The sequence below is a fragment of the Loxodonta africana genome, chromosome 15, assembly GCF_030014295.1.
Source record: "Loxodonta africana isolate mLoxAfr1 chromosome 15, mLoxAfr1.hap2, whole genome shotgun sequence".
Taxonomy (NCBI): domain Eukaryota; kingdom Metazoa; phylum Chordata; class Mammalia; order Proboscidea; family Elephantidae; genus Loxodonta; species Loxodonta africana.
Window position 1 is genome coordinate 19,426,807 of NC_087356.1, and position 24,061 is coordinate 19,450,867.

Here is a 24,061-nt window from a genome sequence, read left to right on the forward strand (position 1 = left end):
ACTTTTAGGGTAAATTTAATGGAGAGAACTTTCGTGTTCTCTTGGTACTGCCATTACGTCTTCCTTCCTGTCTATCAGGGAATGAAATACTGGCCGTGTTGGGTGTACTCTTTATTTTCCTCCGGTCTTATTAGTTCAAAAAAAAAAAAAAAAATTAAGTTCAACAGGAACTTAATTGAGAACTTCTGGGGCTGTCAAATATGTGTCAGCCTATTAGATGCTTGAAATATAAAGATACCCTCAAGGAATTTAGAGCCTAATGGGAAAGAAATATGCAGAGCAGACATTTTTGATTCAGTATGTCAGAGAAGGCTACGTGTCAAGTCTCAGTATTTAAGCAGTGTGTCAGACATAGTACTTAGAAATGGTATATTCCTTTGTTTTGGTTATTCGTTTTATAACTTCAACAGACTTTTTAATATTATGGTTATCCATCTGATTCCACACATGGGTGATTTTTATTTTTCTAGCAAAAATTCCTCATGAAAGTATATACTGGGTTGTCTTCAGTACCACACATAGATACTTAGAAAATATTTCCTTGAAGAAAATTAAATTTCGAAGAAGCTTTAGTCATTCACCAAATGTAACATGTGCTTACACTTTGTTCAGTGCAGAAGATACAGCAGGAAGAGAAGTAGACATGGTTTCCTTGCTCTTACAGTGATTACAGTCCAGATGTGAGTGGTTTTTCCTTGGAAAGAGAAATCAAAAATCACTTGTTATTTTATAGAATGGGAGGGAGCGCTTGTCCGCACCTAGGTGATTTTATTTCACTTTTTAAAAATAACTTTCAGAAATTGTTTTAGAAAACACTTTGTGAAAAATATACATTACTGTATTTTGACATTAATATTGCACATGATATACATTTTTTTGCCAACTGTGCAACCCCCCCCTTGCTGTTTTCATAAGGGAGCTATGCCTTGAGTTAGTTGTGTGTGTGTGTGTGTGCAGTATGTATGAAAAATCCAGTAATAATTTTGAACCTAAGTTTGAAACCCATAATAAGTTCTATTTCAGGAGGGCTGGCAGGGGAACAGTTCTGCTGAGATAAATTTTTTTTAATTGTATTTGAATAAAATTGACCTTAATAAATTTTCCTAGCAATGCCGATAAATTTATTTCTGTCCAACAAGAAAATATCCTTTCTTAATTCTTGGTATTTAGCTAATTTTATTTAACTGTTGAATGCTTAATTTAGAGAAGTGATAGGTAGCCCAGTAATATTAATCAAAATAATTCCAAGATGTAGTAAAATGCTCCCCTTTCTAAAGAAGGTGGCTAGTGCTACCAGTGAAGAAAGAAAGAAAGAAGCATTGGGAGTCCTGGAAGGTTTTTAAGTAAGAGAAGTGACATGGTGTTTTAGGATGATGTCATTGGCTGCATGGTACAGAGAAGATAACTGAAATTAGGGAATTTGGACTAGAGGTTAGTAGTCAGGGAAAGTTTGAATGTAAAGGTAAGAGCTGGGGTGAGCCTTAAGGAATTGGCTGGAATTGAAGTGTAGGGCAGAGATGATCCAGTAAAGCAAGGGGGTGGCACCAGAAGTAAGTCACATGTGTGCAGAGAAGGGCTAGTATATAACCTGATGGGGGTGGTAGAAAATAAGGTGAGGTTGGATGGGTAGGGCTGTTTAGGAAGTAAAATGTAAATCCCTGCTTTCCTTGATGAGAGTATTTTTGAATTAGTGATGTTGTAGGGTCTCCTTTTTTGCAGTGGAAAGTCAGTTGTTTAAAAGAATGCAACCTTAAAAGGCACTCTCTGAGTTTTATGAGATTTACAGCATCAGTCAAGGAAAGACAATCAGCTTCAAAAGGAGGTAATCCGAATAAATGTAACAAATTCAAAATGAATTACCAATCCTCAACTTTACATGGAATGGCAAGAGGCCCCAAATAGCTAAACCAAAATGTAAAGTATTCCTTTCATTCATAAAATGAAATTATTCAAAGACAAATCATTACCATTAGATACTATGGCGCATGCAAGCTTGCGTTACTAAAAGGAGGGAGAAATGCTATTCTACGTTTAAATAGCATACACGGGAAACAAGGCAGTTATTGCTTTGGTCCTTTTATGGTAAGGTTTAAAATTCTATTAAAAAGTCCCTTCTGCCCCAACAAAACTTACCTTTGTGGTTGTGGGTAAGTAATTGGTGATCTTTGGCTAGCCAAAATAAATTGTTCCCAGACTTCTAATGATCCTAGTACCTATAAGCATTTTTCAGTTACAGAGTTTTGAGTATTGCCTCAGTTATCTAATGTTGCTACAACAGAAATACCACAAGTGAGTGGCTTTAATGAACAGAAGTTAATTTTATTACGATTAGGAGGCTAGAAGTCCAAATTCAGGGCACCTGCTCTGTGGGCAGGCACTATCTGTCTGCCCTGGGAGAAAGCCCTTGTCTCTCTTCAGCTTCTTTTCCTGGGTTCCTTGGTGATCATGTGGCATGTATCTTCCCCTCCACTTGTGTTATATCTCTAAAGAGATTGATTTAAGACATACCCTACACTAATACTGCCTGATTACATAACAAAGAAAACTCATTCCCAAATAGGATTGTAACCACAGGTATACAGATCAGAATTTATAACATATTTTGGAGGCACACAGTTCAACCCATAACGTTGAACCCTTTGTACCCCCAAAATTCATGTTCTGCCCATACACAAAACTCATTCACCCCATCATATCATCCCAAAAGTCTTAAATCAGCTCCAAGTCTAAAATCTCATCTTCTGAGTCATCTAAATAAAAAATGGGTGAGACTGTAGGCATATTTCATCCTGGGGCAAAATTTCTCTTCATCTGTAAACCTGTGAAATCTAGATTACAAGTTATCTGCTTCCAAAGTACAATGGTGGAGTGGTCACAGAGTAGACATTTCCATTACAAATAGGAGAAATTGGAGGGAAAGAAGGGACAATAGACACTAAAAAAAAAAAAAAAAATTTTTTTTTTTTTTTTTTTCCTAAAACCCAGCAGAACAAATTAAGTTAGCTCTCAAGGCTTGAAAAGATCCCCTGTTCTCCCAGACCATCTGGGCAAGGGCCCCACCCTCCAGACTCTGGGTGTTGGCCATGCTCTCTGGATTCTGGGATTTAGCCCTGCCTACTTGGAAACCCTAGTGGCCTAGTGGTTAAGTGCTACAGCTGCTAACCAAAAGGTTAGCAGTTGGAATCCATCAGGCACTCCTTGGCAACTCTATGGGGCAGTTCTACTTTGACCTGTAGCGTCGCTATGAGTCAGGATCGACTCGACGGCATTGGGTTTGGTTTTTTTTTTTTTGGTTTTACAGGCCCACTGGCTGGATAACCCTACTCTTTTTGACTTTGGGCAACACCATTCTCCTAGTCTTATCTGAGTGCTAACCGCACCCCTTCGGCCCCAGCAGGCTCCATTCTCCTGCCCCTTGGGCATGGCAGCCCTGGCCCCTTCAGCAGCTTTGGGTGGCAGCCCCTTCTGTTGGCCCATCAGAACAGCAGCCCCAGATTCCTGAACAGAGTTGGAACTTACAAGGCTGTGGCTCCACTGCTTAAAACAGGCAACCCTACTTCCCGTGCCCCTCCAACAGTTCTGCTGATCTCTGAAGTTCACTAGAACCAAAGACCCATTGCCGTCAAGTTGATTCCGATTCATAGCGACCCTATAGGACAGAGTAGAACTGCCCCATAGGATTTCCAAGGAGTGGCTGGCGAATTCGAAGTGCTGACTTTTTGGTTAGCAGCCTGCGCTCTTAACCACTGCACCACCAGGGCTCTGTTCTCCTCCATGGATGGTCCTTTTCTTGAAGACCAACAGATGTTTGGAGCCAAGTTCCTGCCTATAGAATTCCAGGACACAGGCAGCTTTCCTTAATTTGATAGTCTTTCCCCTTCAGTCTAAGCTGGTGGCATTTTTGCCCTGGTGGTTGAATGGCTTCATCAGTCACAGGCTTAATCTCTTTAACAAAAGATCGAGTTAGTAAGTCCTTGGTGAGAGTTTTAGGGCACGTGTCCTTAGTTTGTGCAAGAGAATTTTCCAAATCATTACGTTCTTGTTTCATTTTGTACAGTTCATTTTTCAGTCCATCTTTTTCCTCCTGCATTCTGCTGTAAATAGCAGGAAGAAACCATGCTGTCCCTTCACGGTTTTACTTAGTAATCTGAAAGTCTGAAGTTCATCACTTACAAGCTCTCACTTCCACCAAACATTTGACCGTAATTTAGACAAGTTCTTTGCCACTGCATAAAAAGTACTGCCCTTCCTCCCTTGTCCAATCACATGTTGTCATTCCCTTTTAAAGCCTCAGCAGAAGCGTATTTGACGTCCACATTTCTAGCAGAATTCTATATCCTCTAAGCTGATAGACGCTATCACTGTAGCTCTCCTCACTTCTTCTGCGCCCTCACCAGAATGGTTTTTAATGTCCATGATTCTACCAACAGTTGCTTCAAGGCAATCTAGGGCCTTACTATGCAGCACATCAAAACTCCTCCAGACTCTACCCATGACCCAGTTCCAAAACCATTTGCACCTTTAGGTATTTGTTAGATAGCACCCACTCTCTGATACCAAATTCTTAGTTATCTAATGCTGCTATAACAGAGATACCACAAATGGGTGGCTTTGACAAACAGAAATTTATTTTATCACAGTTTCGTAGGCTAGAAGTCCAGACTCAGCTGAGGCACCGGCTCTAGCAAAAGGCTCTCCCTGTCCACTCTCAGGAAGGTCCTTGACTCTTTTCAGACTTTTTTCCTGGGTTTCTTGATGATTGTATGGCATCTCTCTTCCCCTCTGTTTGTGCTTGCTTGTTTAATCTGAAAGCAAAAGATCTCAAAAGAGATACACCTCACACTAATATTACCTCATTAACATAAAACCCATTCCTAAACAGGACGATAGCCACAGGTAAAGGGTTAGGATTTATAACACATATTTTGGGGGGACACAAGTCAATCCATAACAAGTGTACTGTATAACAAAGGTAACACTAAAGAACTAGACTAGGGTATCCAACAGATTTGCTGTCAACTTTGTGTAATGCTTACCTTTCACAATGATTTTCATAAAAGTTACCCACAGTGCTTTCGAAACTCCAATTCAGGGGAATCACGTGATCAAGATTTAAGTTGAAAAGAGCTTTAAGAACATGTGTTTTTCAGCCCTAGATGTCAGGGTCTATTTCTTCCGTCTTCTAGGGTAGCACATGATTAGGCTAAAAGCCTCACAAGACACATGCCTTTAATCTTGCTGTATTGGAAACAAACTGCAAACCAAGCAAATAATAAAGAAATGCTGGCTTCTAGACATTTCCAGTTGGTTGTTAGTTTGACATCTCTATTACTACTTGAAATTTGCTGGCTTTGGTTTTTCTTATTTGGCCTTTTATTAACATCCTGCTGGTTCTTACACAGGTTTATTAACTGGTGTAGTGGTAGACTCTGGAGATGGTGTGACTCACATTTGCCCAGTGTATGAAGGCTTTTCTCTCCCTCACCTTACCAGGAGACTTGATATTGCTGGAAGGGATATCACCAGATATCTTATCAAGGTAAGCAAAAGGAAAACATAGAAATCATCTGAAAATAAATTCTGTGGTTTGTTTACCAACTGAATATATAAAGTTGAGTATATCATCTCAATATTCTAGCAAATCATTACACCACTGGAGAAATGATCCAGTTACCACAATTTGCATATACAAATCCATATATCACGTAACACACATCATCTCTGGTATGCTAATGAGAATACATTACTTCATTACATAATTATTTTTGCTATTCCTGAGAATTGATGGGAGAGACTCTAAAACTTCCTTGGTGAACTTAGGCAGCCTTTTCTGCTATAAAATCTGTCTTTGAGCAGGTATATTTCAAAAGCGTAACCTTGATTGGATTGCATTTTCTTGTTCTTTCCCCAAAATACTGATAGCAAATTAATGCTATCTGATGAAAACAGGGCCCAGATGTGCCAGAAGTTTAGTATTTAGTGCTTTTCATAGAAATATATCCAATTTTTAATGTCTATTTCTGAATATAATTAGTTATAATTTTCTTTAAAACATTGCTCGAGAAAGTATATGAGGCCTTGTTGTGGACTGAATTGTGTCCCCCAAAAATATGTGTTGTAAATCCACACCTCTCTGCCTGTTGTTATAATCCCACTTGGGAATGGATTGTCTTTGTTATATTAATAAGGCAGGATTAGTATAGAGGGTATCTTGGGTCAGTCTCCCTTGGGATAGAAAAGGGATTCAAGTGAGCAGAGCAGAGATAGGGAAAGAGAGATGCCAAGCCACCTGAAGATCGCCCAGGAGCAGAAGCTCAAAGAAACAAGGTACCTTCCTCCGGAGACGGCAGAGAGAGAGCCTTTCCCTAGAGCCGGCACCCTGAATTCAGACCTCTAGCCTCCTAAACTGTGAGAAAATAAATTTCTATTTGTTAAAGCCACACACTTGTGATATTCTGTTATAACAGCACAGGTAACTAAGGCCTCTATTCGGAAGAATATATATTCTTTAATATTAAAAAAAAAAAAGTTTAGAATATTATTTCATTTTCCCAGAATTCCATAGTCAGTATATAGCTCTATGGCAGTGATTCTCAACCAGGAATAATGTTGTCTTCCAGGCAATGTCTAGAGACATTTTGATTGTCATAATTGGGGAGGGGTGCTGCTGGCACCTAGTGGGTAGAGATCAGGGAGCTGGTAAACACCCTGCAATGCACAGGACAGCCCCCCACAACGAAGAATTATGACCAAAATGTCAGTGGTACTGCTGTTGAGAAACCCTGTCCTTGGCTGATGTCTGCGTATTAAATTGGATTGCATTAAGCCTTCACCTTGACACTGGGTTCCTTTAGGCTCTTTCAGAGTAATGGTTGTCACCTGGGGAGATTAAATTAATGAGAATTAACTAGGCCAAAATTCTTTCTGAGGGTAATCACCAAAGGAGCTTCCAAGAGTCTTTTGTCCATAAATGCAGAGATTGGGGAATTTATTTTTTTAAGTTTTTATATGAAAAATCCAGTTGTGACTGTGACGTGCATACATATTTTTCTTGTCAGCAGGTTGCCTTTTTTTTTTTTTTTTATAACAGGTTGCTTTTTAAATAGTAATGTTTTCTAGAGTTTAAAAATTGCCATTGACAGAGGGGGACAGGAGCGGATTAACAGGTCACGGGGAATACAGGGTGGAGAAGAGGAATGTGGTGTCATTAGGGGGAGAGCAGCTAGGAGTATATAGCAAGGTGTGTATAAGTTTTTGTATGAGAAACTGACTTGATTTGTAAACTGTCACTAATTCTCTAATTGTTCATTTGTTTAACAAATGCTGTTGCCCTCCTTATATGTGGTAGACACAGTACTAGAAGCTAGGGATACAACTTACTAAGTAAGACCTGGTTTTGCTTCATAAATATAGCATTGATTGAGCAAATTTTGATTGTAGGAGTCCAATGCTGAAATAATATCTTGTTCATTAATAGACTTTTGACTGCTTGTCAAAGCTAAATAAACTTAATACTCAAATAGTACTCTGACTTTTTAAAAACTAACTTGTTTTTCTAGCTTGTTTTATCCATTTATTATTCATGAACTGTGAATTTTGTCACTCTCCGTGAAACTGAAATATAAATTATTTTATGGCACAGGAAAGCCCCATTTCTGAAATAATAAGGGCTGAGGATCCACTGGAGCCCTGATGGCGCAGTGGTTAAAGTGCTCGACTGCTAACTGAAAGATAGGCAGTTCGAACCCACCAGCCATTCTGAGGGGGAAAGATGTAGCAGTCTGCTCCTGTAAAGATTTACAGCCTTAGAAACCCTATGAGGTCACTCACTGTGAGTCAGCGTTGACCCAAGAATGGTGGGTTTGGTTTTTTTGGTGGGAGGATCCACTGCCCATTGTATTTGGTATGTATGTGACACATTCAGCCAGTAATGACAGCTTTTGTAGAGTTGAACTCACTCAGATCTATTGTGAACTTACTGATTTTTTTTTTTTTTTAACAGCTGCTTCTGTTGCGAGGATATGCCTTCAACCATTCTGCTGATTTTGAAACTGTTCGCATGATTAAAGAAAAACTGTGTTACGTGGGGTATAATATTGAGCAGGAGCAGAAACTGGCCTTAGAAACCACAGTATTAGTTGAATCTTATACAGTAAGTATTTTTGGTGTATAATATATACTTTTCTACCTTCAGATATAATTAGATATGAGATATTCTATAGAGAATTTTAGTATCTGAAATACCATTTCCAGATGTGTTTTACAGAATGTATTTTCCCAAGGTGTTACATGAAGTGTCACATTGTCAAATTTGGAACACAGTAGGTTTTGCTTTGCTGCAGGACTTCTCAGAGCCTTTGGTGTGCTAATATGTGTGTGACTGCAAGACTATAGTATGCCTGTTTCTCAGATTTATTAGACTGTAGAACTCTTGAGCGTTTCATGGGCCCAGTGTTCTGTAAAACATAACAGACTTTGCGAAGCAGTCATCCTGGAGTATTGCTTTAATAATTCAGTAGGTGGCAGTCTTTTCCTGACTTGGTATTTTCTTAGTGAGATGTTCAGAACAAATGTTAACTTGAAATTGTAACTAATGAGACTTAGAAACTAGGCGATTGCTTATAACACCCGGGGAGTAGTTGATCCTGCCTTAATTTTTAACCAGTTACCATCTTATTCTTATTTACTTCCCTATCTCATCCTTGATCTCGTTATTACTAAAATGAAAGAGTAATAGAAAATAAAAGCCAGTTTTCTTAAACCATTTGATTCATGTTAGCTGTAAATATTCACAAATATGCGCAAAGCGGTCATTTTTTTAAATAATTTAGAAATAATTATAAGTGTTTATAAATTATTTTATTTTAAAAAGATACCAATCCAAATAGGCAATAAAACCCATTGGGCAACGTAATGCTCTCCAGATTTGCCCACTTCTCTTCCAGAGCCTCCTTGACAGTTTCCCTAGATTTCAAATTTTTCACCTGTCTGACTTGTTTTGGAAGTGGCGCAAGGCAAAGGATGAGGATACATGTTATTTATTTCTTCCCTCCTTTCTCAGAGAATTTGAGGTAGGGTGCCAAAATATATGCCACAAATATAAAACAGTGAATTGATGGGAGACTGAAGAGAAACCAGGGCAGACAAATGAAAGGATAAAATGTGGTACAAAGAACAGGGAACCATACAGTCAGTCTCAGTGGTTCTTAGAGGTAGGTGGAAACCTTGACCTCATGCTGGCTGGTGGCCGTAGCATCCAGAGAAGCCACACATACATATTAGAGATCCTGGAAATGCGTAGGAAAAAAGGGTTTTGCTAATAACTGCCTTACACTGAAGTTTTCCCAGGTATATTGGACTTTAAAAATTTTGTGTTAAATTCTGTACTTTAAAAAATGTGATTGCTTTGCACATATTCATAAACAATTATAACAAACACGGAACAAATGTTTTAAGAGAATTTGCTTTGTCATATTGGAAAGTTAATTCTAGAATCGAAGTATAGTGTTATAAGTAAATACATTGTTAGGGACATAATTGTTTTAAAACTGATTTTGGTGTCTCACATAGAAATGTGTCAAATGCCAGTAGACACTGACAGTTCTTGTTACTTAGGTCAATTTAATGAATTGTGGGATGGTGGCGTAGGAGGGGGAGTTTCCCTTAACATTTCTCGTTTAATTAAATACAAACATGGTGTGACCTGAGAGGTTTCTGCGCCAAGTCTTGTTGTTGCAATATCTGACCTGTTACGTAAATCTTATTTGCTTAATTAAAGTTTTATTTATTGGTTATTTAAAATTTCATGGGACCTCCTAAGTAGGATACAACAGAATTACGTAACAGAAAGTAGCCTGGATCAGTGTCTGTTAACTTTTTTGATCATAAAACTTCTTGAATTAAATGACTTGGCGCAGATGTATCCACTATTTTGCCATCAAAACACTTCTTACAGTGTTTTGTACAGTTTCATAGAGTAATTATTTGGTGAAAGAAATTGTTTAAAGTTTTTTATTTAAAGTATCTATCCTGCATGGTAAAAATCTCCATAAAATCACAAGTGTGCTGAGAGTTTGAACGAGCAGCATTACCGTGTACCAGCAGGAGACAGAGTGCAGTGGCTGGTCGCTCAGCGCCGCCTCTCTGTGCTCTGCTGCACTCAAGGGTGGAACGTTGTGCACTCATTGCATTAGTGACTTCTCCAACAGTTTCTTGGTATCTGGGGAATATCATTTTTTAAAGGCAAAACAGCATGATAAGAGCATCCAAATGTTTCAAATTTTATTTTACCTTTTCTTCCCCCCCCCAAAACAAATTTTAGAAAAAAAAAATGTTACTAGTATCAATTTTGCCTGTAGAACAGATGTGTTTGAAAGTACTAATGTTCTGCAGAACACTGTTCGGGACATTTTAAAATCTATTGCTGACTAGTACTTGGTTATTTTTGGTTCCTAGCTCCCGGATGGCCGCATTATCAAAGTTGGAGGAGAGAGATTTGAAGCACCAGAAGCTTTATTTCAGCCTCACTTGATCAATGTAGAAGGAGTGGGTGTTGCCGAATTGCTTTTTAACACAATTCAAGCAGCTGACATTGATACCAGGTACATTAGAAATGGTGGTTTCAAATGGTGGTTAGAGGTGGTTTCAAAGGTATTTGTCAGAAATAGATCAAATATAAATTGTTAGAATGACCAAGTTGCCTATCACCTCATTTGTGTTTTTTAATAGATAAAGCAAAGTAATTTTTTGATAAGGTGGCACTGGGTGCTGGGCAACATTATATCATTGTGTCTTAGAAGTCACTTTAAACTTTGTATTGAAATAATTTTAAACTTCAAAGAAAAGTCACAAGAATAATCAAATTTGTGTATATTCCTTACCTGGTTTCACCATTTTACAGATTCTGCATATTTGCTTTATCATTCTTTTTTTTTTTTTTCCTGTGAACCAGTTGAGAGTAGATTGCAAACTTCAGTCCCCTTCATGTCTTAATGTTCAGTTTGTATTTCCTAAGAACAAAGATATTCTTTTATGTAATCTCAGTGTAGTTACCGAGCTCAGGAGCTTTATTACTGGTATGCTTTTATTTACCATCTATATTTCAGTTGCATCCATTGTTCCAAAGGTGTCCCACCACCACCACTATAAGATCAAATGTAGGATCACACATTGTATTTAGTTGTCATGTCTTTTGTTGTGTGTCATCGAGTTGATTCTGACTCATAGTGACCCCACGTGACATAATAGAAATGCTGTAATCACTAGAGGAACAGATTGCCAGGTCTTTCTCCCCTGGAGCAGCTGGTCAGTTCAAACCACTGACCTTTTGGTTAGCAGCCAAGTGCTTAACCATTGTACCACCAGAGCCCCTTGTCATATCTCTTGGTTTTCTTTTATCTGGTACAATTCTTCAGTTTTTCATGACATTGACATCTTTGAAGAGTATAGGCCAATTATTTTAGAGGACTCTCCTCAATTTGATTAGATTCAGGTTATACAGGTATTGCATCCAGAGGATGTGGTGTCTGCCCTTGTTTAGCAATGTTGGTGTCGAGCTCTTAATGAAATTTCTTGTTTTCTGCACTATATACTTGTCTTAGTTATCTAGTGTTGCCTGTAACAAAAATACCACAAGTAGATAGCCTTACCAAACAGAAATTTATTCTTTCAGAGTTTAGGACACTAGAAGTCCAAGTTCAGGGCACCAGCTCCAGGGGAAGGCTTCCTCTCTCTTTCAGCTTGGGGGAAGGTCCTTGTCAGCAATCTTCCACTGGTCTAGGAGCTTCTTGGTGCAGGAACCCCGGGTCCAAAGGATGCATTCCTCTCCTGGCTCTTCTTTTTGGTGGTCTGAGGCCCCTCTTCTCTCGTTTGATTCTCTCTTTTATATTTCAAAAGAGATTGATACAAGATATAACCTAATCTTATAGACTGAGTTCTGCCTCGTTAACATCATAGAGGTTAGGATTTATAACACATAGGATAATTACATCAGATTCCAAAATGGCAGACAACAGCACAATACTGGGAATCATGGCCTAGCCAAGTTGACACACATTTTGGGGGGATACCATTCAAAACTATAACATTCCACCCTTTGGCCCCCCGAAATTCATGCCTTTGCACATGTAAAACACATTTACCTCATGAATAGTTATGTAGTTTTCCTTTCATAATTTGTTGGTAACTTGGGGGAAATACTTTGAGAATACCCTCTTCCTCGTCAGACTCTACCATCTCCCACCCTTCTTAGCATCTTTAGGATATTTAGCTAAATCCATTTTTATCATGATGGTTGCAAAATGGCAATTTTCTAACTCCATCATTCCTCCCATATCTAATAAAAACCCAAATCCATTGCCATCAATTCGGTTCCGACTCGTAGAGACCCTATAGGACAGAGCAGAACTGCCCCCTAAAGTTTCCAAGGAGTACCTAGTGGATTTGAACTGCCAGCCTTTCGGTTAGCAGCCGTAGCTCTTAACCACTACACCAGCAGGGTTTCCACAATATCTGATAAAGTTGATTAAAAAAAAAAAACCCATTGCCATTGGGTCGATTCCAACTCATAGCGACCCTGTAGGACAGAGTAGAACTGCCTCATAGGGTTTCCAAGGAGCAGCTGGTGGATTCAAACGGCCAACCTTTTGGTTAGCAGCTGAGCTTTTTAAACCACTGCACCACCAGGACTCCTGATAGTTGATATTCTACCATAAAGAAACATTTTCCCTTTATCTATCTGGTATCAGGATGGACTTGTGAACTCAAAGAATTTTAATTTAGTATTGTTTTTATTTTGATGCTCACATTATCCCTGAGGTGGCCAATGGGAGTCCCTCCAAGCTGCCTCCTGTGCCCTTTGACCTGCCCCATCTTTTTGAGTGTTTTCTATTTTGTGGCACAAGGATATTCCTGGCTCATCTTTTTATTTATTTACGTATTTTTAATATATAGAACGTTAACACCATTTCGAAAGTCAAAGCTATACAAAAAAATGTATACTCGGAATTATTAACTGCTCCCTCCCCTTGTCTTCCACCCTAGTCCTCCTCCCTCTTGTAAGTAATCAGGTCATTAGTTTTTGGTTTATCCTTTCTATATTTCTTATTTCTCTCATAAAAACTAGTGTACGGTGACTACTCTCCTGTACTTCACTTTTTTCACTTAACAATATATCCTAAATTATCTTATTTCATAGAGATTTTCCTCATTCTTTTTTTCCAGTCGAATAGTATTCCATTGTGTAAGTATTTCGTGGTTTATTCAGCCAATCTACTTCTGGTTATTTAGGTAGATTCCAGGATTTATGATAACAAGTAATGCTGCAGCTTAGTAACCTTCTGTACACATGTAGTTTTGCTGTGCTGGGCATGCGTGTATATCCTGGAGAAATTTCCAGAAGAGGAAATTGCCAGATCAGTGGCTAAATGCGTGTAGTTAGATCTTGCCACGTTCCCCTGGAGGGGAGGCTGTACCATTTCTCATTCCTGCCAGTAGTGTCCGAGGGCATGGCGTCCCCACCACTGTGTGCATGGAGTTTGTCAAGTCTTTCACTTTTATGCCACTTCGAGGATTTTTTTTTTTTTTTTGGGTAAATGTCATGGCTTTTGCCTGCTCATCTATAGAATTTTTGGTCTTTTTTTTTTTTTCCTCTCAATTTTTAAGTTCTTTTATCTGCTGCAGGTATTTCTTTCCCTTCTCCATTTGCCTTTTGTTTGTGGTCTTTTCAGCCACACAAAAGTTTGTTTTTATTTAGTCATATTCATAAATCTTTTCTTTTATAGCATCTGGGATTTGAGTCACAGTTAGACTCCCCTTTTACCCAGATTATAGAAGGATTGGCCCGGAAGCATTTCGTAAAGCAAGTGTTTGTTTTTTTTACCCTAAATTAAATAACTACCTAACTAATTTTGGTGAAGTGGCTGAGGAACAGGATGGTAATGGAAATTGATGGAGAACAGTAGTGCTTGAGGTTGATGTAAGCTATTAAGGCTCGAGGAAGATGACCCAAAATCTAACCATATAGTTAAGGTAAATTCTCAGTAGTAGGAATTAGGTAGATACCTTTTTCCCTTGATTTAATGATCATTGGTAGCAAAATTGTATTTAAAAGTGTATGCCTATTGGTGGTGATGAAGTTTTGGGATTCCTGAAGAACATGAGGCAGATTCAGTACCTTCTCCACAGAGCTCACAGTGGAAAGTAGCACAACTCAAATAACGTGTTTTGTGCACTCTACATATTGAAAGTGCCTGTGTGTAAACGCACGTGTGTACCTATCACACGTAACCATGCTTCAGCTGCCTGGCTTATGCTGCATTCACCGTGCCTAATTCCACAATGAAATACAAAAACACTGCTTTTCTAGAAGCTAGAATTACAGTAGCCTCAGCCATAAAGAACCCATCTGAGAACATGGAGTTAGGTAAAAACCTGAAGCCAGCTTGAGGCCAAAATGCCTGTGACTCAGCTGCTGAGCTTTGCTATGGGAAGAGTCCCTCAGACCCACACTCATATTACTGTGACTACATGTGCAGTTATTTTAGAGTTGATGTTTCAGGAAGAAAGAGGGGACTCCTATAAGAAGCAATTGCATCAGCTTAGCCAGCAGACAGCCTCAAGGCAAAGGAACAAAGGGGAAAATTACAAAAAAGCCAACGGGAAGATTGAAAAACAAGAACTCAAATCGTAGTTAATGGTTGATCATAATTAACGACACCTCAGTGGCTCTGGGGAAGCTCTGTGATAACACAGTCCACCTAATGGAATTTCATAACGTAAACCCTGGACAGTATTAAAAGACTCAATTACATTTGCAAGAAAGTGTATAAATGTGCTTCATCGAAGTTCTGAAAAAGATTTTATATGTAAAAAGAGTCTGTTGTCTTAACAATAGCAGCTGTAACAAACATTGAGCCTTGTGCTTTACACACAGAGTTTTATTTCTTACAGCAACCCCCTGAGGCTGAAGTAAATAACAGTAACCCTGAGGTACTGTTTTGTTAATCTGAAACCCCAAATGAATGCCTGTTGTGTCTTTCCAGATCTGAATTCTATAAGCATATTGTGCTTTCTGGAGGATCGACTATGTACCCTGGGCTGCCTTCACGGCTGGAACGTGAACTTAAACAGCTTTACTTAGAACGAGTTTTAAAGGGAGATGTGGAAAAACTTTCTGTAAGTATCAATTAGTAATCCAACTGTTAACTAATAAATACTTTTAAGTATCTGTTACGTGAATCTTTACAACCACTAGAGGGAGCAAGAAGTCTTCCTAAACAAATGCCTAACACAGTTAAGTGCAGCCTTGAAGGAAGAAGTAAATGGTTCAAGGTAAGCTCTGTCCCAGAATGGTCGAACTACCTGGTCTCCTCTGTTCAGTGGTCAGAGGTGACTAGGTTCAGGGCCAAATGTTTTGGCTCATCTGTAGCAACTGGCCTGGAGTCTAAAGTGCCTCTGTCTACATGACAGCATACCTGTCTGCTTCTCTGAACTGCTATGGAGAGAGAAATGCTCCACTGGGATTTTTTCTTAAACTTAATCAGCCTTCAGTGCTACTCCTGTGCAGTCTCCTGTTTCTCCTTCCAGTTTATTTTGGAGTTATTTTTTGCATCCCCAATAACTGTCATAGCTCTTGAAGCAGACTTTAGTAGTTGTTGATTTGTAGAGTAGAAAGAAAATTTTTAACTAGTGTGTAATAGTTGATGGTTCCTTGGCATTGATTTTTTCTTTTTTTTAACAAACTTTGAACTACGTGAGCTACACTCTCCGTACTGTGCACCCAGCCTAGTGTCATCTCAGCCTATGTCGATCTCTTGAGTTTGACCTCACTTGGAATCTGATCAACTGTTTTAAATAATGAGATTTGAGATCACGTGTTACAGAGTACTGTGTGTTTTGGAGGCACTGATGTTGTATCTTTCATTTATGACTCAAATTGTTGAAATTAAATTGAGTGTGGACTCACATACATTAATCAAATTAAAAGACCGAAAAGGAGCCGTGCTGTCTAAGGACTTCACTCATTTTTCTGGTTTTATTGGGTTATTCATATAATTCACAATCAGTCTCAGGTGATCATTTATTTAGCCAATATTCCTTGAGCTCCTGGGTACCAAACGGTGGACTAGGTGCTGAGGGTGAACAAAAACAGAATCCCTGCTTTCAGGCTGAATAATGGATCAGTATAATACATGCAGTGAAGAAAAGTAAAGTAAGGTTAAAAAACCAAATCCGCTGCCATCGAGTCAATTTTGACGCATAGCAACACTATAGGACAGAGTAGAACTGCCCCATAGGGTTTCCAAGGCTGTAAATCTTTACGGAAGTAGACTGCCACATATTTCTCCCACGGAGCGCCTGGTGGGTTCTAACCGCTGTCCTTCCGGTTAGCAGCCAAGCACTTTAACCACTTGCACCAGCAGGGCTCCTAAAGTAAGGCCAGGGGCTAGAAGATGGTAGTGACTGGGGAGGTGATATGCTCCATCATGTAGTGTAATCTGATGAGGTGACTTGAGCAGAGACCTGAATGGACAGAAGGAGTAAGCCATGTGCCTACTTGGGGAAAAGAATCTTCCAGGCAGGGGAATAGCAAGTGCAAAACCCGTCAGTTGACAGGAGTATGTGTGTGTGGCTGGAGCAGAGTGAGTGAGAGAGAGGAGGTAGGAGATGAAGTCAGGAGGTGGCAGGGAGACACATCTTAGTCAGTCATGGTAAAGAGTTTGGCTTTTCCTTCCTAGTGTGGTAGAAAGCCTTGGGAGGATTCTGAGCAGAGAAACAATAAGAACTGACCTATGCTTTTTAAAGGACCATTAAGTCTATTGTGTTAGGATGGGGCAGGGGAAACAAAGGTGGATGTAAAGAGACCAATCAGGAGGCTATTATAATAATGTCCAGGCGAAAGATGGAGATGGTAACTATTGGTTGCTGGTGGGGAGGGAGGGGCTAGGAGGAGAAGGGTAGAATATGTACATATGTGTATATAACTTTTTATTATGGAAACCTACAGAAGTAGAGAGGGCTTAAACAGTTTAGCAACTCAGGGCCATTAAGATTTTATCTTGAGAGGAGGGAGGAGGTGGTAGTGGTATAAAATAGAGGGGACGAGTGAAATGGTTGTCTTGGAGCACGCAAGACAGGGTAGTACTAGGACTGCTGAGCAGCACTGAGGCCTCAGTTGAGGTTAGTGATACATTAAAAGCAAGAAAGCGAGTTTGTCTCCTGTCATGTTCAGCTGCTGGAGGGCAGGTGCAAAGTAGAGAGTTGAAAACCAGAGTTGCTGTTTTGGTGTAAGTATGATAAAGGGGGAAACCCTGGTGGTGTAGTGGTTAAGTGCTACGGCAGTTCAGATCCGCCAGGCGCTCCTTGGAAACTCTATGCGGCAGTTCTACCCTGTCCCGTAGGGTCGCTATGAGTCGAAACTGACTCGATGGCACCGGGTTTGGTTTTTCTTTCTTATGATAAAGGGAGCCAAGGACAAAGTCGTTAAGGATAATTAAGGAAGTGGTGGAGAGAAAATGTGCACCTGGAGCAACTTTAAGAAATAACCTCGGAATCTATAGATATCTTAGGAATCTATAGATAACTTCAGCAAGGAAGAGTGGATGGCGTAGCTTGATGAAGCGAACTTCAGAGGCCTATGGCGTTTTAGGGAGAAGGAAGGTAGAAGTGGTAATGAAGAGTATGAAGAACTCCTGTTGCCAGATCTCCATAGGGCAGAAATGTAATGAGAAAAGGAGCAACCAGTTGAGAAAGCTTTAGGGAAAGTAGGATCCTCAGGGGCTAGCTGAGTTTGCCTTAGAGCAAGGGTGGGCCAGCAGCAGCCACTGGGCAAGTCTAGCTGTTTTGTAAATGAAGTTTTATTGGAACACAGCCAGGTGCATTCATATACATATGGTTACATATAGTCTATGGCTGACTTCCTGTTACAGAAGAGCTGGATAGTTGCCAGCGAGACCACCACAACCGCAGCTATTTACTGTCTTTATAGAAAGTTTGCCGACCTCCACCTTAGAGCAAAGAAGTAACTAGAACAATTACAGTAGATAGCCTCAGAATTAAGTAAATTTACGTTTTTCTGTGTCACATATCATCAGGTTCCTGTAGTGCATTTATGTGACGTAAAGACTAATAATTTAGAGTGACATCGTTATTTTGGGTCTTTTTTGCAGAATTTGTGACACCGTGAATAAAAACTTCTATGTCGTTTTAAGGCATGTCTTTCCAGTGTTGACCGATCATACAGATTGGGGGCCACCCTTCGTTTTAGACAATTAACGCAATGGCTGCTGAGCACAGAACTTGGCGCCAGTTGCCTTTAGTTTTGGTTACTGCACTTATTTTCTCCAACATCCCCGTGATTTGTTTTGACCATATTTGGTCTTATTTATTTTGAGAATATTTCACTTGAATTTGAGTCGGTAGCAAGTGAGCTTTGCTTATAGAAAAAGAACTTACATTTTTCTTTCATTGCACTAAATTAGAATTACAGAAGCATTAAACCGCAAAGAAGTCTTTCATGGAAACTCTTCATTTGACAGTTACCGGACTGCCTGTGTGGTCACCCTCCACCCACCCCCCACCCCAGGGCTGGCCTTCAGTAGCGTGATCATGTAATTTGTCATTCAAATCAGGACACTCTTGAGAGTGAAAGGGTGCTGTTAATGATGATGGAACAATAGGTGTGAACCAGGACTGCCCCAGGCACGTAGGAATGGAGGTAGGAGACCCTAGATGGAACAGCAGGTGTAAACCAGGACTGCCCCAGGCATGCAGGAATGGACAGAGGAGACCCTAGATGGGACAGCAGGTGTAAATCAGGACTGTCCCAGGCACGCAGGAATGGACAGAGGAGACCCTAGATGGGACAGCAGGTGTAAATCAGGACTGTCCCAGGCACGCAGGAATGGACGTAGGAGACCCTAGATACGACAACAGGTGTAAACTAAGACTGTGCCAGGCACGTAGGAATGGACGTAGGAGACCCTAGATGGAACAGCAGGTGTAAATCAGGACTGTCGCAGGCACACCGAAACGGATGTAGGGAGACCCTAGGAATGAGCTTTGGACAACTGACTTACTGTCTCTGAGCCTCAGATGCCAATTCTTGCCATTCTGCTTACCTCACAGGATTATTGGGAGAATTAACAACAAGAGAATATATGACAAAGTCATTTTCATAAAGCAGAACACTGCACGTGTGATATGTCATTTATTCCCTCTTTCTCCTTTAGAAATTTAAGATACGCATTGAAGACCCACCTCGCAGAAAGCACATGGTATTCCTGGGTGGTGCAGTTCTAGCAGATATCATGAAAGACAAAGACAACTTTTGGATGACCCGACAAGAATACCAAGAAAAGGGTGTTCGTGTGCTGGAGAAACTTGGTGTGACTGTTCGATAAACTCTAAGCCTGTTCCCATGACAGCCCTAATGCTTTCTTTTCTCCTTTATTGCCAATCTTTGAACACATTCGACTCCATGACATGGAAGAGGCCTCTCTGTGCCCTTTGACTGGAAAGGTCAGGTTTTATTCTGGTGTCTTGGGGAAGCTTTGTTAAATTTTTGTTAATGTGGGTAAATCTGACTGTTTAATTCATCCATTTCCCTACAAACAAAACAAGGGGGCCAAGGGCCCTGTGTGCTGCATTGTTGCTTCTGAGTCGGCATTTAGATCATTCCCGTAGGCTTCCTGTGTTTCCGTTACTGCTCAAATGCTGTGGTCTTAGTCTTCAGCGCCCTAGGTGGTATGCCTTCATTAGCATAAGAAAAACTTCACCAGGAGCTTTTACATATTACTGGGTGGGGGGCGGTGAGGGAGGGTGGGCAGCTGCTGAAGCCTGTACAGCATTTTCCTCTGTCCTCTGGCCCTTTCAGCAGTTACTGCTACAGCTTCAAGTACCTTCAAGCCTCTTGCATTGCATCGTGGGGGGAGTGTTAGGCTCAGAACTAAAGTGTTTTGTGTGGGTTTTTGCTTGGGGGGAGGTCTTTTGATTTTGATTTTTGAACTTTTCTCCTCTGGGGTACTTAAGATGAACTTTCTTTACAATTTTGGTATGCCTGGAAGTGTTTCCCTATGATACGAAAAGCAAGTGTAGTGTACTATTCCATTACCCTGTGGCTTAGAGATTTGTTTTTTAAAATAACTGTGTCAGCTAGGGCTAGACTCCCTAGAATCTCTCAATGGAACTGTAACATTTAAAAAATACCTTTGGAAATTCAAGTTTCAGATAAAAAACTGCTTAAGAGCTGGTATTTTCTAAGTGTTTCTGTTCATTCCAGAAGCACTAAGAAACCCAGAGCCAAGTACCATGTTTGCAAATTATTCTTACCTGTAACTGACCAGTGCTTGTCTAATAAGACAGGTCGATGGGTGTAAATCACTGGCAGTAGGTTGTAATCGCTGGTCAAAAATAACATTGGAATATGGGACTTGTTGCCAGTTGGGTGATTTCACTAGTTTTTTTGTTTGTTTTTATTTGAAAGTGGAATAAAATTTGACTATTTGAAATGTTGGCCCCAAAAAATCAAGATTTGTATTTGTATTGGAAAACTAATGATAACTGTTAATTCGCATCCATCGTTTATACATGTAAGGAGAGTTGTTGATATTCTGTGAATGTCGAACAGCCTTTACTGCCTGTGTCAGCAAATCATATTTATGAATTCTGTTGGTATTGCTTGGTATCTGAAAAAATATCAAGTAGTACCCAGACATGAGTTTTTTCTGAATTTGAAAAATAAAGTAATTAGAAATTGCATCATGCTAAGTACAAAATGCCAATTTTGAGGGGAAAAATTTTTCTCTTCATTTCAAACATTCTTTACTCATAATTGCTTTGAAAGAAGAAACTCAATTTTTGGGGTGACTGGAATTGGATATGTTACTGGTTGTAGAGTCTTTTTTGTGAGAAAACTTAAAGATCAGTTCATGTGAAATAAGCAGCAAAAGTAGTTCTAATTCTGCAGCTTCTGTTAATATTAAGTTTGGGGAGGAGGGGTCTATTTTACCTTAATTTCAGCAAATACGAGAAGTTTGCCTGCATGCTGGCCATGCTTCGGTGTACACGAATAGCCCGGGAACGGATTCACTTTGGAATTCTAAAGTGTTTTCAATCACGTTCTTATAAATGCCCCACCCTGTTGACTACTGGGCTTGTTAGAAGACCCGTGTGTAGGACCAGTACCTACTGGCTGTTCATTTCAGGTAAATGGATTGACTCTTGGCCTTTGGACATGACTTTGAAATATGGGAGGAAAAAACAAAGACTAGGTTGGACTCAAACAATGAAAGAGCATTTACCATTTGTCCCTTGAAGGTAGATTGGGTTTTAATTTCATAATGCTCCTAGCAAACATGACAGTTACAATGGTGTAGTAATATATATAATAGTATAATTTAAAATTTTTCATTTTATAATTTTCCTATTCCAAGTTGAAATAATACATTTAGTAATTTTGGGGGTGGGGAGTATTAAGTTAGAGTTGCTGTCAGGTGTTGTATCCCACAGATATTTTAAATTTTTCTGTTTTAAAAGAGATCTGATTTTTAACTCTTAAAAACCATTGTCGCTTAAATTTCTAATAATTGTTAAAATTCTTTTATTTTTAAATTAGAATTGCCAATGTCTTGACCTTTGAGAAGGGTTTCTTAGCAATAGATCCAACTTTTAAACTTTGTTCTTTAAAACGTGGTATTGGATGTTGACTCTTACACAGTTCTGAGCACTGTTAACAGTATCTGGAAAGTATTTTGAGACGTCATTGGAAAGCCAACATTCTAAATTTAACATGAACACACTTCTTTTTGATTCAGAAAATAAAATCAGATTTTTCAAAGTAAATTTGAATTTTGTCTTTGCTTTTCATTTTAGTTTTTCTCCTTGGTCTCATTTTCTTATTTATATTTATGCTAACACAAGGTAGATGGACAACTTCATGCTTGTTAGTAGGCTAAGTTCAGGTCAGTGTTATTATAGTATTTGACATAACCACTATTTCTGGTATGATTTAAAATACGTAAGAAAAAAGCAAGAAATAAGAACAAATTACAGCTACATTAGAGATTTTTTTTCTTCAAACAACCTATTCCGCCCCCAAAAGATTTAAGGTGGCCTTCACAGTACTGGAGCCCTGGTGGTGCACTGGTTAAGAGCTACAGCAAAAAGGTCGGCAGTTCCAGTCCACCATCTACCCCTTGGAAACCCTATGGGGCACTTCTACGCTGTCACGTAGGGTGCCTACATGTCAGAATCGACTCAACGGCAACAGACTTGATTTAGATAAACCTATATGTGATGTGTCCCTTTTAAAGGACACTTTAGCCCTTGGGTGGACTTCTAGGCATATTATTTTTAACAAAATAACTAAAAAAGGATGAAAATACATTAAACCGACCCCTTCTTGCTTTCATGCTAGTCTGTGAGGATGAGGGATGGGGAATAAATGTATTTTTATATTCCCCTTCTTTGCTGAACTTGAATGCGCAGACCTCATTGCCACAGTCATGGCTGAAGTCACTAATTCCCAAGTTCCCAAGAACATCCTTAGGGTTTGCTGTGGAAAGGGTGACCCGACTGGAGGGGTGCTGCTGGTCTGCATGGGAACCCCTTGTCTTTCATCCAGTCCCTTCTGAGTTTCCAGAACAATAATGCAATGACAACTGTTTTCATATGTGACAGAGGAAGAAAATACCAGGCACTGTGTAAAGTGTGTGTGATGGAATGACTGTCTCAGTGTTCATTTTTTCTGTACTCACAGTCTTCCACCACTGTACAATCAAGTGCAAATTTTAGAACCATCAAGGAAGATACCCCACTAAAGTAAACCAGAAACTCAAGGTTTGGTTTTAGATCAATATTTAACATGATACCCAGCTTTGGACTAACTGGCCAACTACCCAAAATACTGCAGTATTGGTTGGGTCACTTTTTTTCCTCTGGCTCAAATTCCTTGAACTATTAAAAAGTTGAAAATGCTACGCCAGAGATTAAGTGGAGGAGGTGGGAAGGGACCTGGGAAAGCGTTTTTGCATTTGGGAAATACTTTTTGTAAAGGCTAATTAGTGACTTCAGCCACTATATTGCAAGTAACCTTAGTCATAGAAGTAAACTTGAGGTAGGGGGATTTAAATAAGGCAGCTATTATATAAATTCCAGTACTTTTCACACTAAGTTTAATGTTTTAAGAGCATCCTAAAGCATCTTGCTCTGTGTTGCTTAAATAAGTCTAAGACTGGGGACAAAGAAGCTATGGTACCAATACTTTTGTTTAACTCATCTGCACTGTGGCAGTGGCAAAAATAGTCTTGTACCTATTAAAAGTTCAAATATTTTGGGTTTGTGTTATCTGCAGATGTAAAATATCTCACTGGCTAGGGGGAATCCAAATGGTTTCTCTTTTCCCTTTAGTGGAACAGAGCCCCTTTCCTGTCTCTCACATCTACCCTGTTAACTCCTCACACCCACCAGCGGAAAAAAGGAAAGGCTGGAAAGGACTTTGCACAGTCTTCCATGAAATGCTTGAAGTAGGAAAGAAGAAAATAAGAGAATATTTTAACTATCCTAGCATAGGCCAGGAAACCCTGGTGATATAGTGGTTAAGTGCGATGGCTGCTAACCAAAAGGTCGGCAGTTCGAATCCGCCAGGTGCTCCTTGGAAATGCTATGGGGCAGTTCTGCCCTGTCCTATAGGGTTGCTATGAGTCGGAATCGACTCGATGGCAGTGGTTTTGGGGTTTTTTTGTTGTTGTTTTTAGCATAGGCCAATTGAAAGGTTTGGGCTTGGGAAGGGCAGAAACCAATCACAGATAACACAGGTAGTCCCCGACTTACGACAGGGCTCTGTTCCCACAAATCCGTTGTAAGTCAATTCTGATGTAAGTTAAACAACTTTTTTTTTGTCTGTTTTCACTATTATTGTCTTTTATTTTCAGTGTCTTTATAAATCCAGTCTTTGGGGGTTGGAAACATTACATATAAACTTAGAGATTGGATGACATCAGTAAATTACACGCTGCAATATTGTATGTAGCACGTATTATCAACGATAAGATGTAAAAAAAGG

General features: G+C 39.6%; 1 protein-coding gene across 1 annotated transcript in view; it reads left to right on the top strand.

The window, feature by feature from the left end:
• The window catches only part of ACTR2 (actin related protein 2), a 38,850-nt gene extending 17,010 nt beyond the window's left edge, over positions 1-21,840 (top strand). Inside the window, exons 5-9 of the mRNA XM_003413642.4 lie at positions 5,403-5,539; positions 8,003-8,152; positions 10,456-10,601; positions 15,042-15,174; positions 19,230-21,840. Of these exons, the coding sequence (XP_003413690.1) occupies positions 5,403-5,539; positions 8,003-8,152; positions 10,456-10,601; positions 15,042-15,174; positions 19,230-19,400 (737 nt within the window). The 3' untranslated portion in view covers positions 19,401-21,840. The remainder of the gene's footprint in view (positions 1-5,402; positions 5,540-8,002; positions 8,153-10,455; positions 10,602-15,041; positions 15,175-19,229) is intronic.
• Positions 21,841-24,061: the final 2,221 nt, after the last annotated feature.